The sequence below is a fragment of the Zeugodacus cucurbitae genome, chromosome 5 (assembly GCF_028554725.1).
Source record: "Zeugodacus cucurbitae isolate PBARC_wt_2022May chromosome 5, idZeuCucr1.2, whole genome shotgun sequence".
Classification (NCBI taxonomy): domain Eukaryota; kingdom Metazoa; phylum Arthropoda; class Insecta; order Diptera; family Tephritidae; genus Zeugodacus; species Zeugodacus cucurbitae.
Window position 1 is genome coordinate 44,254,843 of NC_071670.1, and position 17,501 is coordinate 44,272,343.

General features: G+C 38.7%; 2 protein-coding genes across 6 annotated transcripts in view; one reads left to right on the forward strand and one right to left on the reverse strand.

The window, feature by feature from the left end:
• The window catches only part of LOC105213714 (ataxin-1), a 38,379-nt gene extending 21,185 nt beyond the window's left edge, over nt 1-17,194 (forward strand). For 3 of the 5 annotated variants that reach the window (XM_054230456.1, XM_011186745.3, XM_011186746.3), the window contains exons 2-4: nt 11,560-13,532; nt 13,601-13,820; nt 14,595-17,194. In XM_054230456.1, the coding sequence (XP_054086431.1) occupies nt 11,836-13,532; nt 13,601-13,820; nt 14,595-15,488 (2,811 nt within the window). In that variant the 5' untranslated portion in view covers nt 11,560-11,835 and the 3' untranslated portion in view covers nt 15,489-17,194. The other 2 variants (XM_029041333.2, XM_011186747.3) reach the window with 2 other exon arrangements.
• On the reverse strand, nt 16,535-17,260 carry LOC105213715 (uncharacterized). Its single transcript, XM_011186749.3, has 2 exons — nt 16,919-17,260; nt 16,535-16,838 (listed from the first exon to the last, which is right to left on the reverse strand). Exons 1-2 carry the CDS (start codon nt 17,184-17,186, stop codon nt 16,579-16,581), a joined length of 528 nt encoding a protein of 175 aa, XP_011185051.1. The 5' UTR covers nt 17,187-17,260; the 3' UTR covers nt 16,535-16,578.
• Nucleotides 17,261-17,501: the final 241 nt, after the last annotated feature.

Sequence of the window (17,501 nt, forward strand, 5' to 3'; positions counted from 1 at the left end):
ATAAAGAAGACACCTAAAACCACCACTTCAAAGAGAATCATATCGCAATGGATCTTTGAAAAATATACCCCCGAATTCTCTACAGGTTAAATTCTCACACATAGTCGCTTACAAACAAATAGCTTATTTGTTATTATGTGAACCGTGCTAGGCATTCGGCGTGGTTACAATCTGCCAGGAGTCGGCAACGTACGGCTTTGTCGTCATCATCGCCATCGTCTTTGTTGTCATGTCGCTGCCGTCCATTTTATGTTAATGTGGGCGCATTGTTAGTTTAATCGTATTTCATGAGCAAATAGGGGGCAGTGACTGTGTCAGCACATGTTGTTGGCTTGGTGGAGTCGGTGCAGTGTGCGAAGACTAGAAGGAGAAGTGGGGGGATGGAGGAAGGGGAAAGTTAAAATAAATGATGCGCCAAAGGTGTAGGCGAAATTAATTAACAGTTTTGGGAGAGGGATAAAATATATGTATACGAGTATATACGAGTGTATACGAGTATATACGAGTGTATACGAGTATATAAAAATAGTATGCCTTGGTTAGTAGAGTCGAAAAATTAATATTTTTGGTTTTGGTGAGGAGGTTGCTATTGAAGGAGTTACTATATTTGGAACTTTATTTCTTAAAGAAAATTATGACGTGGGAAAGTGTTACACTTGTTCATAATCGTAGTTTATAAATAAATTCGTCTCTTTTGCAGATATTTTTACTTTTATTATATTAGACTAGACAAAAGTTGTGGTCCTTTTTCTATGTTATCTCCAACTCGTCTCTTTTATCGTTAGTTTTATTTATATTGGTCGAGCAAAAAATTATGTTCGTTTCACCATTTCTTCTCCAATTCGGGTCGTCTATGACATTTCGGGGTTTCTATAAGTGATACCATAAATTTCTCTTCTGAGAATTAAAGCTTTACATGGGTTTTGTCGGCCTATTTTCATTTTTTTTTCTATGTTAAGATTTATTTGTTTAATTCAAACTTTTTCCTGTCTTATAGATACATATTTAAAGAATAATTTCTGAAATTAAAAAAAAAAATTAAAAGTCCTCTATTGTGACGTCATTTCCGGTGATCCCTAGTTCCTGACAGGATCATCTGAAATGAAAAAAAAAATAAGTGTTGTAGGTAAGACCATAAACTCGTGCTTGAACGAAGGAAAGACAAAAAAACTTAAAATTGGAATTTTGGCAGACATTTTTCCAAAAAAATAAAAATTTCGGTCAAATTTTGCTTGACAAGGTATTTTTTTTTAAATAGTTATAATTGACAAAAGTATAAACCCTTCGTTCAAGCCCGCGTAAATTGTATCTGGAACACCTGTACAAAATTTCATCAAGATCGGTTGAGTAGTTTTCGAGAACATTTGACACGCGACTTTGAAAACACGGTTCCGAGAAAAACGCGTTTAAAGTTTTGAGTAACAATCATACCTGACTTGGAGCGCACACCTTCAAAAGGCTGTATCCGAAACTATTATTCAGGTCGACTTGAAAATTTAGGATACTATTCTTGAGATGCTGTAGAAATTAATAAGCAAAAAAAAAAAAGAAATATTTTTTGAATTCATGAAACCTACATATGTAACCCCTTAATTAGAAATGTTGGAGATTTCATTTATATATCTAAATGAACTTTTTTGAATGTTGCAATAGGTAGAGTTTAACAAAAGGCTGTAATGTGTCGAAAGTCCTAATGTTAAATTCACTCAAAAATCTTAGAAGACTATAGAACGTTTTCAAGACGGCCTTAGAACTACGCATACTCATTAAGTAATTACAATAAATCTTCACAATATGGATCATGAATCGGTTAGGTGAGAAGATATATGCTCTGATCGCTACAGATTCTTAATCGACACTTTTTCGTCTATTACGGCGGATTACAAATCTTGAACGGTTCTTCGACAATATTTTTGTATAAACTAAATTTCTTAAGGTATTCTGCTTGACTAATTAAAAAGCAATGGGGATGTTATTTGTTCCGATTATTTCAAAGAACGAAAGCTTCAGACCTGAGACATCCCACCAAAAAAAATTTTTGATACAAAGATTCTAACGCACTAGCTTTAAACGTTTGCTATTCATAAGGCATAAAAAGCTGACGTTTGGTACCTTTTAGAATAAACCCTAAACAGGAAGGTCGATGGGGTTCACCTAAGATTACGTCTATTTTTGGGCACTTGCAATATTTCAGGAATAATAATAAATATTAATAAAATAATTCATAACGAATTCCGCCAAGGCAAGATATTAAAAGGCAGAGAAACTACATACATATTTCTTTATCAATTATTTTATATTTATTGTATAGTATGTATGTAAATTGGTTAGTGCCTTACTGCAATTTGCATATAATTATGAAATAATTCGAACTTTCATAACCTTCGCCACCACGCCACTGATATGGCTGGGCATATTCTGAAGAAACATGTAGAAACTGGATTGCATATGACCGTACAAAAATGTTGAAACTCTTTACCTAACGACACCCCCACTAGTATAGTACTCCCACACACACACACATACACATCCAACTACACATGCACATAGTAGGACTAGTGCGCGGCACATTACTATTACAACTACAGAAATATGTAAACCACAAAACGATTTGTGGTTTCTTTTGTTTGCTGGCCAAGGCGGCAAACGAGAAACGAGTGCAAGAGCGGGTAAAAATCAAACAGAAAACAACAACAACAATACAATCGAAAGAAGCAAAAGAATAAGCTGTGAAATGGCCACTGGAATCAGCGATGGAAGCTGTGCTGTATTGCTTAACAATAATGACAACAACAACAACAACAAAAGCAACCAGTATAAAACGAGAATAAAAAATAAAAACAAAAAGAAGAAAGTCGAAAAAATGGGAAAAAAATTACAAAAATAACAATAACAAAAAACCAAACGAATCGCGTCAACGATTGCGCTGTCGCCGACTGCACAACAACGACGCTGCCGAAGAAATTAACTTGTTTCAGTTATCAAGCCATGTTGTTAGCCTTGGCAATGACACTACTACTATACTCGTACTATGTAAACGGCCAACAGAGCCACTACGAGCGCAGCTACGGCCAATAAATATACATACAGACAAATATACATACAGTTAAATATATATATAGATGTACGTGTGTATATGTGCGCCTAGTAAACAACGAAAATTCAATCGCAAAGCTTTATGGACTTGACTTGGCGACGAGCATGAGTACAAATCGCTTCGTGCTCATATATATTTATCGTACGAATGTATATATGACTGTATGATTGCTTGTATCTGACTCCGTGGGGTACCTGCACTTAGTAGTGTAGTGTTGTGCTGTTATTGCTATTGTTTTTGTTGTTATGAAATAACTCGCGTATCGCAAACAAACAAGGAAGCACACCACATACCAACCAGCGATCAGCTTTATGCTCCACACTCACATTCGGGCGTTCGGTTGTTCGGCTGTGCGGAGGGAGAAAGTGAATAGTGTGCAACAAAAACAGAAACAAAAACAATAACACGAAATTAATAAAAGTTCCATATTTGCTCTGGCAGCGTAGCAGCAGGCAGCAGCAGTAGGCTGTGGAGTGGGGGTGAACTTTCTCTGCAACTATTCAACGTTGAAGAATTGAGTAAAAATAAAGTCAAAAGTCATAATAACACACACACTCTCATGCATACATGCATATATACAGACATACATACAAATGTACATATGTACATGTATAAAAAAGAAATAATAGTAGCAATAAAAAACAAGGTACGCTTATCTTGAAAATATGTATGTTATCGCGCCTTGCGGTTTTTAAAGTACTACAACAGGCGGCGTTGAAAAAAATATTTCAACATTTTATTAGCCGTGCAGCTTATTGAAATGAAATGTTTTATTTAATTCTTTTATTTTTATTTGCATTAATTTTTTTTTTGTTTTTGTATTTGCAATTAAATGTGACTTTAATAAAACAGCTGCTAAGATTTCGTGGATTTCTTGATTGCTCATATGCTGAAAAAATAAATATTTAAAAATAATTAAAGTTTTTTTTTAATGATTTTCCATTGACATTTTAGTTTTGTTATTAGTAAAGTCTTTTCTAAAAGGTCGTGTATGGACTTTTAAGGATAGCTTACATGTTTCGTGCAGTCTTAAGGCTGCCAGCTATACAGTTTCTTGGGAACTCCCTAGTTAGACGCTCCTAGTTCTAATTCTAATTATTTAGTCAAATTATCTTGTAAAATGGATCTAATTCCCATCCAGACTCGAAATAGCATATCGATTTCTAACGATTAAATTCAAATTAGCAACTGATCGTAGTTCAGATACTACAAACCTTTAGTTTCGTATAAGTAGAGACAGTTCTCAGTCACTTTCAGAGGTCTAGAGGAGAATTTTAATAAGATATGTTAAAACTTGAGTACTCTTGTTCTGAAATGATTAAACCAAAGAAAGATAGTCAATACATTTTTCGAATCGAAATTCGAAAATCGAATTCTTTAAACTTCTGTTAATTAGCTTAGAAGTTGGTAAATGATAGTTGTTTTAGTATTTTAATGATGCCTAGAAATACTGTACACAATTTGGTATAACAACTTCTTTGATTCCCGAGACTATCGGATTAAACGCACTCGGGTGTTCCAAAGCAATAATGGTGTCTACCAATATAATAGAACTCAAATTAGTTTTGACTGGGTAGTTGTAGTATAAAGAAGAATATTGTAATTGAATATTTGAACCGCAAATATAAGAAGATAAATTAAGATCTTCCTGTTGTTCCAAGATATGTTCACTGTTATATGAATAGATCTAGAATAGAAGACGAAGAATTTATCGGCATTTATGGAACTGATCCTCGAGACGACCTTCACCCATCTTGTAAATTTTTAACATGAGACTTTAATATTTGTATAAGGACGAAAGTTGATTGCTTAAGTTTAACCGATTAAACCTTTATATAGCAGTGTACAGCTGCTGGCGTATGTCGATGATATTGATACCATCGGAAGCAATAGCCGCGCTTTTTCCAGACTGGATAAAGAAGCGACGCGAATGGGTCTGGTGGTGAATTAGGAAAAACGAAATATCTCCAGTAATCAAACAAACAGTCAGCGCATTCGAGTCTTGGCTCCCACGTCACTGTAGAAAGTCATAATTTTGAAGTCGTAGATAATTTCATATACCTTGGAATCAGCATCAACAACACCAACAATATCAACCTCGAAATTCAACGGAGAAACACTCTTGCCAACAGTTGCCACTGTGGACTGAGTAGGCAATTGAAAAGTAAAGTCCTCTCTCGACGAACCAAAATCAAACTCTACAAGTCGCTTATCGCTTAGCTTTATGGTGCAGCTCCGATGTGACGAAAATAGGAGTTTTCGAGAGAAATGTTCAGTGGAAGATGGTCCTTCCATTGGCAATCAGCGAAACCCGCAGACAATGGAACAATGAGCTACACGAGTTATACGACGACATAAAGATAGTCCAAGACAAGGGCATGTTGAGGTCGAGTGGACGGAAACACTCCAGCTTTGTAAGTGTTCAATGCAGTATCAGCTGGTGAAACCAGGGGAAGAGAAAGACCTCTACTCCGTTGGAAAAAACAAGTGGAAAGCGACCTGATTTCACTTGGAATTTCCTGTTGGCGCCAAATAGCAAGAAGGCGGAATGAGTGCGCTCTGATGGATTCGGCTATAATCGCGTAATATGTTCCAACGTCAAATATATATATATATATATATATATATATATGATTTTATACCGTCATCTTTATAATGTGTCGATTATTTGCATGTCCTGCTGTCAATTTCTTGCCGGCCGTCTTCAAAATAGCTTCTATTTATCATTGGAAAAGTTGAAAGCACTTTCAGTTCTCATCGAAGAATTCATCATAGCGGTAAACAGTTTTGTAAACCTTTACAACAAAGCCAACCTCTTAAAAATGTAAAGTAATCAATTTACTCTTCATCGGATGATTTTATCTTTATGTATTGAAAGAAAAAATAATAATTTTCATAAAATTCTTACATATAAGGATGAAATATATTGTTAATCTTATTACTTTACATATCTCCGGAATTGTTATATATAATTTATTCTTGGGTGCTTAAAGCTTCTTAATTTAATAAATTCGTTTTTCTTGCTCGGCAGTATTCACCAATGATTAATATGCTCCACAGTTTGTATAAAATGTTTTCCTAAAATAATATTGCTTATCAGTCTTTCGCGTTTCATAAGAATTTTTCAAATTTCATTTCTTGCCTGCAAAAGAAACCACTGAATCATTCTTTGACCTATTGAAATTACTAACGGGTGATTTTTTTGAGGTTAGGATTTTCATGCATTAGTATTTGACAGATCACGTGGGATTTCAGACATGGTGTCAAAGAGAAAGATGCTCAGTATGCTTTGACATTTCATTTGAATAGACTTACTAACGAGCAACGCTTGCAAATCATTGAATTTTATTACCAAAATCAGTGTTCGGTTCGACAAATCGAAAAATCGACAAATCGACAAATTTTGTTCAGCGATGAGGCTCATTTCTGGTTGAATGGCTACGTAAATAAGCAAAATTGCCGCATTTGGGGTGAAGAGCAACCAGAAGCCGTTCAAGAACTGCCCATGCATCCCGAAAAATGCACTGTTTGGTGTGGTTTGTACGCTGGTGGAATCATTGGACCGTATTTTTTCAAAGATGCTGTTGGACGCAACGTTACGGTGAATGGCGATCGCTATCGTTCGATGCTAACAAACTTTTTGTTGCCAAAAATGGAAGAACTGAACTTGGTTGACATGTGGTTTCAACAAGATGGCGCTACATGCCACACAGCTCGCGATTCTATGGCCATTTTGAGGGAAAACTTCGGAGAACAATTCATCTCAAGAAATGGACCCGTAAGTTGGCCACCAAGATCATGCGATTTAACGCCTTTAGACTATTTTTTGTGGGGCTACGTCAAGTCTAAAGTCTACAGAAATAAGCCAGCAACTATTCCAGCTTTGGAAGACAACATTTCCGAAGAAATTCGGGCTATTCCGGCCGAAATGCTCGAAAAAGTTGCCCAAAATTGGACTTTCCGAATGGACCACCTAAGACGCAGCCGCGGTCAACATTTAAATGAAATTATCTTCAAAAAGTAAATGTCATGAACCAATCTAACGTTTCAAATAAAGAACCGATGAGATTTTGCAAATTTTATGCGTTTTTTTTTTTTAAAAAGTTATCAAGCTCTTAAAAAATCACCCTTTATATTAACGTCGTCCATTATGAAAAAAAAAGTTCAAGTTCATTATGAAATTGCTCATACAAAACGCATTATACCAAATATGTTTTACACAATCGCTGAAGTGCTTGGCGATTTCTGGGAATTCCAGCAAACACATTGCGGTCAGTACAAAAGTAAACACACAAGAATTTATTCACAGAAAACCGAAGCAGAAAAACAAAATAATTATTATCAAAGAAAATTTCAAAATCCAAATGAAGAATGAACGGCGAACGGCGAACGGTTATGAACGGCAAACGGCGAAAGGCGAACGGCGCACGGATTGTACGAGACGTGAAGAATGCAACGTCCTGAGCCTAATTGGCGGCTTAGACCGTTTCACGTTATTGCCTATTGAACGCAACAATAACAACAACAACAACAACAACATTACGGTCGTCGATCTTATGAATTAACGTGTCCTTGTGCGCGATCGGCACTTGAGAGTCTACACCTTCAAAAAATTTATTGTTAGTGGTGTAGGTGTTGTTGTTGTTGCATGGCTTACCCCAAAAGGTGCGAAGGAAAAAATCAAAATGCAGTTATGGCTTTTTCCAGCCGAAACAAAAGCAACAATGGACGAACAAAACGACGTAAACGGGAGTACAAAAGGAGACAAAAGCCATAAAATACAAAACAATGGCATTAACTCAAGTGTATAGCGCATTCAAATGCTCAAGTATGCGGCAGTTTGAAGTAAAAACGAACAACAACAACAACAACATGTAGAAGAAGATGAAAGCAGCAAGAACAAGCGCTTGTGCAACAACAACAGGAACCGAATCAACATCACACCGTAGTACAAAACTACATCTGCAAGTGTGTGTGTGTGCCTTCATGGACTTGTAAACGTTTATAGCCACGACATAGGTAGAGTAGTCGGTGCATCGTAGCGTAGTAGTACGAGTACAATAAGTAGAATCCAAAAAGGGCCAAAGGTACGACGAACCGCAGGCAATAACAAAAACACATAGTACGAGTAAATGATGAAACCAAAAATGTAACAACAACAACAACAACAACAACAACACCAACTACCATAACTGCAATCACAGTCGATTGTGGCTGACCAACAACCAGTCAGCTAGTCAGCGAACCAACAAGCGAGCCAGCCAGCCAGCATTCGATACCATCGATATTGATCAGCCAAACACAACACAACAGGGCTTCAACACGTCCTCAACAGCGACACGCCAACACGATCAGCCGATCGTCATCGTCGTTCAAAGCGGCGGTGCAGCATCACTAGAAGTCCACAGAGTGCCGCTCAGACGTCTGCAATATGTACTCGTACTCATACTCCAAAGAGCACACACACACACACACTGCGACTGCTCAGCATCTGTGCATGAACCTGCGCGCCTGCGCTACAGATGGAAAAACCTGCACAACAAGAATATTTTTTTGCTCGCTGCACATATCTATCTACCTGTTTGCTGCCATGCTCTGCTCAGCACTTGCTTGAGCAAGAGCGCCGCAGTGTTTAAATGTTTTGTGGTGGTTGGAGATGAGAGTGAGGTTATAGTGTGCACTGTGGTACAATAAGCTGTTAAGCAAGATGCTGTAGGCTGTTAAATTTTTAGACTGTCAAAATTATTCAACTTCCGAGAGTTATTTCAAGGGTACTCTTGTAATTGAAATGAAACCGGTTTTTTGCTTGGTTGTTTGATAAAATTTCTTTTTAAATGAAATTAGAGGCGCCTGTGAACGCCTAAAGGATTTTAAGAGACTTCCTGATGTTAGAAATATAATAGCAGAAATTAATTTTAGGTGGTGTCGCCATTCTATCAATCCATAATATCGAGTCGTCTATTAATTTTTGAATTTTTTGGGTTAGATTTTTTAGAGTCTTGACGACGGCTTCTAGAATTATTAACTATCGCAATTATAAATCAAACCTCAAGACGTTTCACCCAACATTGTAATTTTTATTATTCTACGATTTTAAGAAAATCACAAATTTATGTCTGAGTAAAGGCAGAAATAAACCCTTTTAAATGGTATATATTGAAATTATTAGTATAACCTGAAAGCCGATTATTCGAATATCCGGTTTGTAACCGTTCGTATGAATTCTAACCGAATAATACTATTCGATTGGTCGTAACATTGCGCCTATTCGAATAGCTGCTCTGCTGCGAATATTTGAATAAATAAAAATTGTTTGAAGTCCAAGCAGCCTTTGCTTTTTGCTTGTTTTAAATTTGTGAAAATCCAATTGCCCACATATATAAAATTTGTAGAAGTTTCCACACCATCCTTCGAGGGTTTCACTTTTTTTTAAATAAAAATTGAAAATTAATGAACTGGCACTATTCGAATAGTCGACAACGAACGGTTAACTGGAACGGTCGGTAATGAACGGTTATTCAAATAGTCGACGGTTTTCGACTATCTGGATACTGCAAACCGAATATTATTATTCGAATGCCCTAACCGGTTAGCTCGGTTAGTCGAATACCAAGACCTCTAGTACATATAGTTTCCTTAGATTTTCGCAATCGATTTTCCAAATCGAAACTTAGCAAGTTTTAAGCATATATCTATGTTGACGCTGGAATATAGCTGAGCTCACTAACTGAACCTGAACGTGATTTAATTTTATTTTTAGATCTTGAATCATTTTTTGAACACTCTCTCTAATATAAAATTGGTTTATAATATACAAAATGATTGACCCTAAATTGCAGTTAAATGTTATGCTGCCATTCATGTCTTCAGCAACCAACTTCATGACGAAACAACTTGTATTTTGATTGACACTCGTGTCAATCGGGGATACCTCTTACAGATTGCAATAATATGAGTATTTTGGAGAGTTATTTAGCAAAAATATTTAGCAAAAATATAAAATTTATTGGAATGATTTGGCGATACTTAGACATATCTATTTAATATTCCAATAAGTATTACTAAATAAAATAATACAAAATAATCCAGAAAAAATACAGAAACTACTCTTTTTTTTAATAAAAAAACGTCTGAAATTATGTTTGAATGAAATTTACAAACATTTCCATGCTTTTTCGCCTAAATTTATGCTACATATACTTACGAAATCAACACACTGTGCCACTATGACGATGCGGCACATGCAGACACTGACTGAGCCAAGCTGATGTGCACCACAAAAAAGGCTCAAACCAATATTCTTGCGAGAGAGAGCGCGCCTAATACGAGAGAGAGAGAGCGAGTGCGCGCCGTGTTGTTGATCAGAGTTTTTCATATCATACAATTATGATTAGAGCGCGTACACACACAAACACACACACACAAACACATGGACATATGTGATTCTTCTTATAATTTTACGAGTATTTACGTGCAGAGTTTTTAGCTATCAGTTGGCATGTTTGTTTGTTTGACTGTTTATTTACTTATTTGTCCGTCTGTCTGTTGACTGTTGGCTGTTAGCTGTCTGCTCAATCGGTCTTCATAGCTATGTACACACACCTATATACACATACACATGAAAGAACAGACAAACATACCAACAGGCATATGTACATGTGTGTGTATGTGGTCATATCAGTGTTTGAACATCGGTATGAACTTCGTCTTTCGCCCGTAGGTCGTACGTACAACGGCGACGCGGCACACTGCTCATCTCAGCACGTCTGGCTAGTGTACCCATATACACCTATTCAGTACAAGTTCAATAATCAAAGCGTAAAGTCAGCGGACAAACAACAAGCGAACGATCGTAGCAAACGGCCACGACAAACACACGTTAACGACAATGAAGTACCCAAAAACAGCAGCGAAAGATCAACTAAGTGACTAAACGTCGTCCAGCGCGCAACTTGCCCCAAAGGTTGTTCAACAAAAACGAAAAAAAAAAAATAAAAAAAACAACAAAAAACAGATTCTTTGATTTGCGCATGTGCTTCTGATTAGTGTGTGTGCTTTTTTCGGCTTCGGTGCTTTTTTTCCAACATTTTATTTTCCAACAACATTGTTTGGCGGTTAGTGTTTTTTTATGATTTAAATTAAGAGTTCTTTATGCATAAAGCATGGAGTCTGCATAGAAATTCTTTTGAATTTGAAATGCTACATTTATGTGATTATATTATAACGTGCCTTATGGCTACTGTGTGTGCGTGTGTTATTAAACTAAGCTTAGCTTAAAGAATGCAAGAGAAGAGAATAAAAAATCATAAAAAAAAAATAAAAATAAAAAAAATAAAAAATACAAAAAATAATGATTATAATAGAATTGTGTTTAAAAGAAATCTTGTTTTTAATCTTCAAAATTACAACCGAAATAATTTGTTATTATTTTTTGTCTTCTCTTCCACCGCGCCATACTATAGTTAATCCGTTGAGGTCATTACTTATTCATTCGTCAATTCTGTGAACTGATTTATGTGCGTGGAATGCTTTAAAGCGCCTTGAGCTGCGCAGCGTACCAACATACAGAGCCAACCAAACGCGGTAGCGAGGAGTAGTGGAGCGCGCGTCGTGTGAATATCGCCAACATAAAGCAGTAGTGTCCATCGCTTATTAGCGCTGTGACGGCTGGTGTGTGTAGCTTAGCAAGAAAAGCGTGCGCTCAATATTTGTCATTATCATTAACGCCAGTGTATTAAATGTTATCGGCTGTTGAGAATTTTGGCCCGTTGGTCGGACCGGCTGTTGCACTCTCCCATCATCCACATGCCGCCGCGCATCATCATCACCTGCAAGCACAACACCATCCATATACCGCTGAACGTAGTCCGGGCTATGCGCTGGATATAGTGGCCGCCGCCACCGCCGCTGATGGTAATGTGCGCGTTTCAGCCGCCCTATCGCCGCCCACTGCCATAGTGCCCGTCACTGCTGCCGCCGCCGCCACCATCATTTCCACACAGACACCGCTCACACACACACAGTTAACGCAGTTGAATGCGTTGCAAACACTGAAATTGCAACAACAACTGCAACAACAGTACGAACAACAATTGAGTAGTTTCATTAACGCGCAGTCCGCACAGTCTTCGACGTTGGGCGGCATCACGGTGTTGCCACATCGACCGCAACCACAAGTGGCGACGACGCTGAGCGAGGCGCGTGAGCAGCAGCAGCGGCAGCATCAACAACAACAACAGCAACATCATCACTATCAACTACAACAACAGCAGCATCAGCAACAACAACAGCATCAACAACAACAACAACTGCAACACCAACAACAACAACTACGTGAACAACAGTCAATGAGCGTAAACTTGACACCAAAGTACATGAGTTCGCCGCGCGATACCACGACAATGATGCCGCTGTCAGAATTCACACCGCCACCAAAACCGAAACATGAACAACACAACGCAATGGAAAATGGCCAATGTGGCGCCATGAATTTGGTCACAAACAACGCGAGCAACAACGCTTATGCCAATAGCACAAATTACCAATTAAATGCGCACGCGCACGCACACGTCAGCAATAGCAACAGCAATCCCGCCTCCATTGATAACAGCCGGCCATCGTCCTCTTCCTCCTCGGTGGATGTGGAGAATGATGAGAGCATGTCGCCTGTGAACAGTGCAACGCAAGCCGCGCGCAAATTATTGGATCCCGCCGCTTTGTTGGCGCACAAGCAACCAACCTACAGCGAGACCAGCGCATCCTCAGCCGCTGCCGCCGTAGTGGCCGCCTATCAATTCAACTACTCACAACTGTATGGTGGCGGTCGGCCGGCGGGACTTTACAATGCGCCCGTCATATTTGCCGCACACAATCCGCACGTTTCGCATGTGGTGCAGCAACCGCATGCGGTACATAGTGCGCACGCGCCACCAGCCGGCTACCTCGGCGCATTGGCGACGCACCCAGCGGCGGTTTCGCCGAACGAAAGTGGCGTCTACTCCAGCGAATACTTCAAAGCGTTGCAAAACGCTGTCGCTGCGGGGGTATTTCAAACGCCACCCAACCACACAACACCCGTCTTTCAAACATCACCGCTGCCCAATAGTAATACGACGCCACCAGCTATCGGCACGACAAAGTCGCGTTTGCGTAGTCCCGCGTCAGCCGCTGTAACAGCGCAAGCGCCGACTCCCTCACCACCTGCTAAGGCTGAGCAGCGCAACGCGACATCGACGAAACTCTCCACCGGCACTTACCTATATGAGAAGGCGAAAAGATCGCCGCCCGACACGCCGGCGGACACCGAGAAGTTCTTCAAGATACCCAGCGGCAAGGAGGGCTCACTCAAGCATCGCATACTCACGCGTCCATCGAGCGCCGACAAGCCACTGCCAGCGGCAGTGTGTACGGAAGCTGCGAAGACACCTGTTATGCGGTAAGTTGCGCCGTCAATTCTGGTTTCACGCAAATTTTTAATTATTTTCATTTGTAATTTCCACACAGCCCACACAACTCAACGTCCAGCTTTAAGAAGGGCTCATACATTGAACTCTCGAATGGCGCGCTGCGTCGCGTGGAGGATATGCGCACCGAGGATTTCATACAATGCGCCGATCGCAGCCCACACCACCAGCTAATCGAGTCTACGGTGGTGAAAATCAACAACAATCCTGCATCTCACAGCGTCGTCATTGCATTTAGTTACGATCGCAATCAGTCGAAGGTGAGCGCATGTCAATGAAGCTTAACTTAATTAGAAATCTCACAGAAAGCATATTTTTATTGTGGGCAATGTAGGTTAGGTCTATTTTGTGCTTTTATCAGTCGCGATAATATTAGAGTTATAGAATTAACTGCGTGCTTTTCGCCATTGGTCGCCATGAACTTGAAGTTCATTGTGTTGATTACGGTTTTTATCGCTGCAAGATTTATGATACGTCCATGCTTGCGAAACGGCGCAAAAACTCTTCCGAATTGCTATTGAGTATTACGAAATCTTCATTTCAATGAGTTTATTTGCAGTAGAGATGGACAAATGGAACAATAATCGATAAATATCGATACTATAATCGACAATTCTTGAATAGATAATCGATATGCCGATACTTGTGCAGTAGATATGGGCAAATGGAAAAACAATCGATATATATCGTTGGTGAAATCGATAGACCGTTATTTTTTTACAATTTACTACTAAAGTCAAGTAGATACTAGATAAAGTTATATATTTTTTAAAGCCAAACATTTTAAAAAACTTTCTTTAACGGTCAAGGCCATCAAAGGCACTATTTTGATGTGTTACATTGATTATGTGATTCAAAAATCAAGTACAGTTATAATTTTAGTTGAAGAAAGACTCTCCAAGAAGTTTTAAAGAGCTAATTAGCTTAAGGTGGCCAGATTTCAGCGCATAAAAATAATTATATCGATAATTAGATTTATCGATACATTTTAGTTTGAAAAATATCTCATTAACAATACTCTATTTCGTTTCCAGGTCGACATGGAGGTCGCCACCGAACATCCATTCTTCGTTTATGGCCAAGGCTGGGCATCCTGCAATCCCGAATTGACTTACAAAGCTTTCGGTTTGAAGTGTCTACGCTTACAAGTCGGCGACATTTGCATTTCACTTACCAAACGCGAACCACCGAATATTAATATAAACAACAATAATAATAACAACAACAATATTAGTAGTAATAACAATAACAATAAGCATGTGTATATACACGACACAACAACAACACGCATGCCAACAACAAATGAAGGCCATTGCCTAGAACGTGATCTCCAACCGCCCGCAATGAGCGACAACATCTATGCTACGCATTTAAAGGGCGCCGCCGGTCTGTGCCCACCGCCCGCCGCACCATATCCACTAATGCGTGGCGCACACGGCGGCACAGTGCATTTCATGCCAACACATCTGCTCGCCAATGCACCGCCGCCCAGCGCCACACATCCAGCCTCGTATGCGCCCAACGAAACGTATGCACATTTTCCCTTCCCCACGCCAACAGCGCAAGCGGCAACCCCATTGCATAGTACGCGTGTGCAACATGGCGATTTAACGACTGCGACTCAAACATCCACGAATAGCAGCAGCAGCACAAGGTCTGCGGATGAATGCGCCCAGTCAGTGGCGGCGGCAGCAGCGGCATCAGCGCGTAAGCGTCGCTGGTCGGCGCCGGAGAGTTTTTCCAATAGCGAAGATGAGGACGACGATGCGGCACGTGCGGGTGACTATCAACCGCCCTTGCGGCAGAAATCAGCGCCCACAGCGGCGGTAAGCAGCAATTACAAGCCTTACATGCCAACAAATATGAATATGTCAGCGACGGCGGCGGCCGGTCAATTAAACTGTGATTTTTCAACAAACTACAAATAGCAAAAGATCTCAATGTTGGCGTGTGAATTTCAAGTCAAGGCCTGACCTTGTGCGGCAAGCGGTGTATTTGTATATTTGGGAAACACCTCAATTTATATGCGCTGTATATGCAACCATATATATATACTATGTATTAATGTGCTTTAAGTCGTGGTTGTGTGTGTTGGGAACGCAATGTGCGGGAAGTGGCTCAGCGTTTTAACTGCCGACGGCAAAAAATATTTATTATAATATTAAATTTGCTAATTTTCACATGATGTTTGTGTAACTATTAAAGCGGCTTGGCTTATTATTTTTATTAAAATATTTGAAAAAAAACAGCCATTAAATGCAAGGCGTACAGTCTTTCAGCGTTAGCAAAAATCCATGACTTTTATACAAATTGTATATTTGTATTTAGTAATATGAACTTAGTGAATTACATATTTATGAAAATAGACGAAAAAATTTGAGTATTTCGATTTTCGAGTTGTCAGCCATTTTGTCGAGTGTTTCATTAGTTTTAAGCAAATAATTGTAAAAAATAAATAGTTTATAGAGTTATATGTACATAGTTTAAAACAACAATATATGCACATGTATGTATAAATGTATATACACGTATATATGTATTGTACATGAATTATATAAAATATAGCTAAAGCATATTCCAGGCGTTATATACGTTATGTATGTATGTATGTAATACCATGTCAGACTGTACATTTGAAATTATAGCCATATGTAAATGTAAAATAATTTAGTTATTTGTAGTCATGTATATTTATATAAGTGCATACATACACATATATTTAGCATATAAATGATGCTGAATACATACATACATACATACATACAAACAAGTTATAGCGCACGTGCTTGTGCATGTTATGTAATTATTATTTGATTGTAATAACTGAGAAAAACAAACAAACAATTCATGTAGTCCTGCAACAGTCACTGCAATAAAGACTAAGTTTTCAAATAAAAAAAAAAAAAATATTTCAACGTAAAATATAAAATAGAGCATAACCGTTAACGCCGCAAAATTACAACAACACCCAATATTATATTTGCTAATAACAGGTTTATTTACATTATATACATTAATTTATTTGCCATAAACCCAAGAGAAGAAGTCAAAGTAAGTGGTTCTATGCGCCTCAATCGCCACAACAATAGTGCGCTGCCCAATACCACCACTTGTGGCATAAGCGCGTCCATCGTTGTTGCTTTGATATGTCTGGATTTTTACAAATGTAACAACGGCGCCGGGGCCAGCGCCGGCGCTAGGATACCGCATTGTTACAGTCAACGTTGTGGGCACATCATAATCGTTTGTGCTCGAGTCGCTCGCGACGAGTCTATCACCTGTCGGCGCAGAAAAAATACATAATTAAACAAATGCTTCACAAAATAAAATAAAAACTTTGTAATTTACGTCTACACACCATCCTGTCTGCTTTCGCCCAAAGTATAGGTGATTATGCTTCTGCCCTGTGGCTGCAGATAGCGACCCTGAATCTCTGCTCTTGTAGCTTTCAGTTCTACAGCATTGGGATTTTGCGCCAAAATCTTATCCATCTCTTCGGGTGTAACCACTTTAACGATTACATTCTTGTCATCTTCCAATTGCTCTTGTCGTATTTCCGCTGCATTGGCGAGCAACAGCCAAGGCACTATAGCCAGTAGGCCTATTAAGGCGACACGTTGATACATATTAAATACACTCACTTCAGCTTCTTGTACAATTCTAATATTAATTTGCACCCACAATTAAACGCCTCGTTCGATTGTTAAAAGCTTATATAGTCGTCGGATATGTGGCGCTTCAAAAGACGTTGTCTATGGCAGTTATCTTTCACAGTTCTTATCACACGACTACGCTTACAATTGGCATACCAATATATACAATATATCTACATTTTTGCAATGTTTAATATTGAAAACTTAATTAAAATTGAAAAGGCACATATAGAAGCTATTTAATTGCGGGTATTAAATCTTTGATGCATATAAATATGTATATTGATT

Coding starts and splice junctions, on each gene's coding strand:
- LOC105213715 (XM_011186749.3), bottom strand. CDS start 17,186: ATGTATCAACGTGTCGCCTTAATAGGCCTACTGGCTATAGTGCCTTGG. Junction 16,839..16,918: donor GGGCGAAAGCAGACAGGATG/GTGTGTAGACGT, acceptor CTGCGCCGACAG/GTGATAGACTCGTCGCGAGC.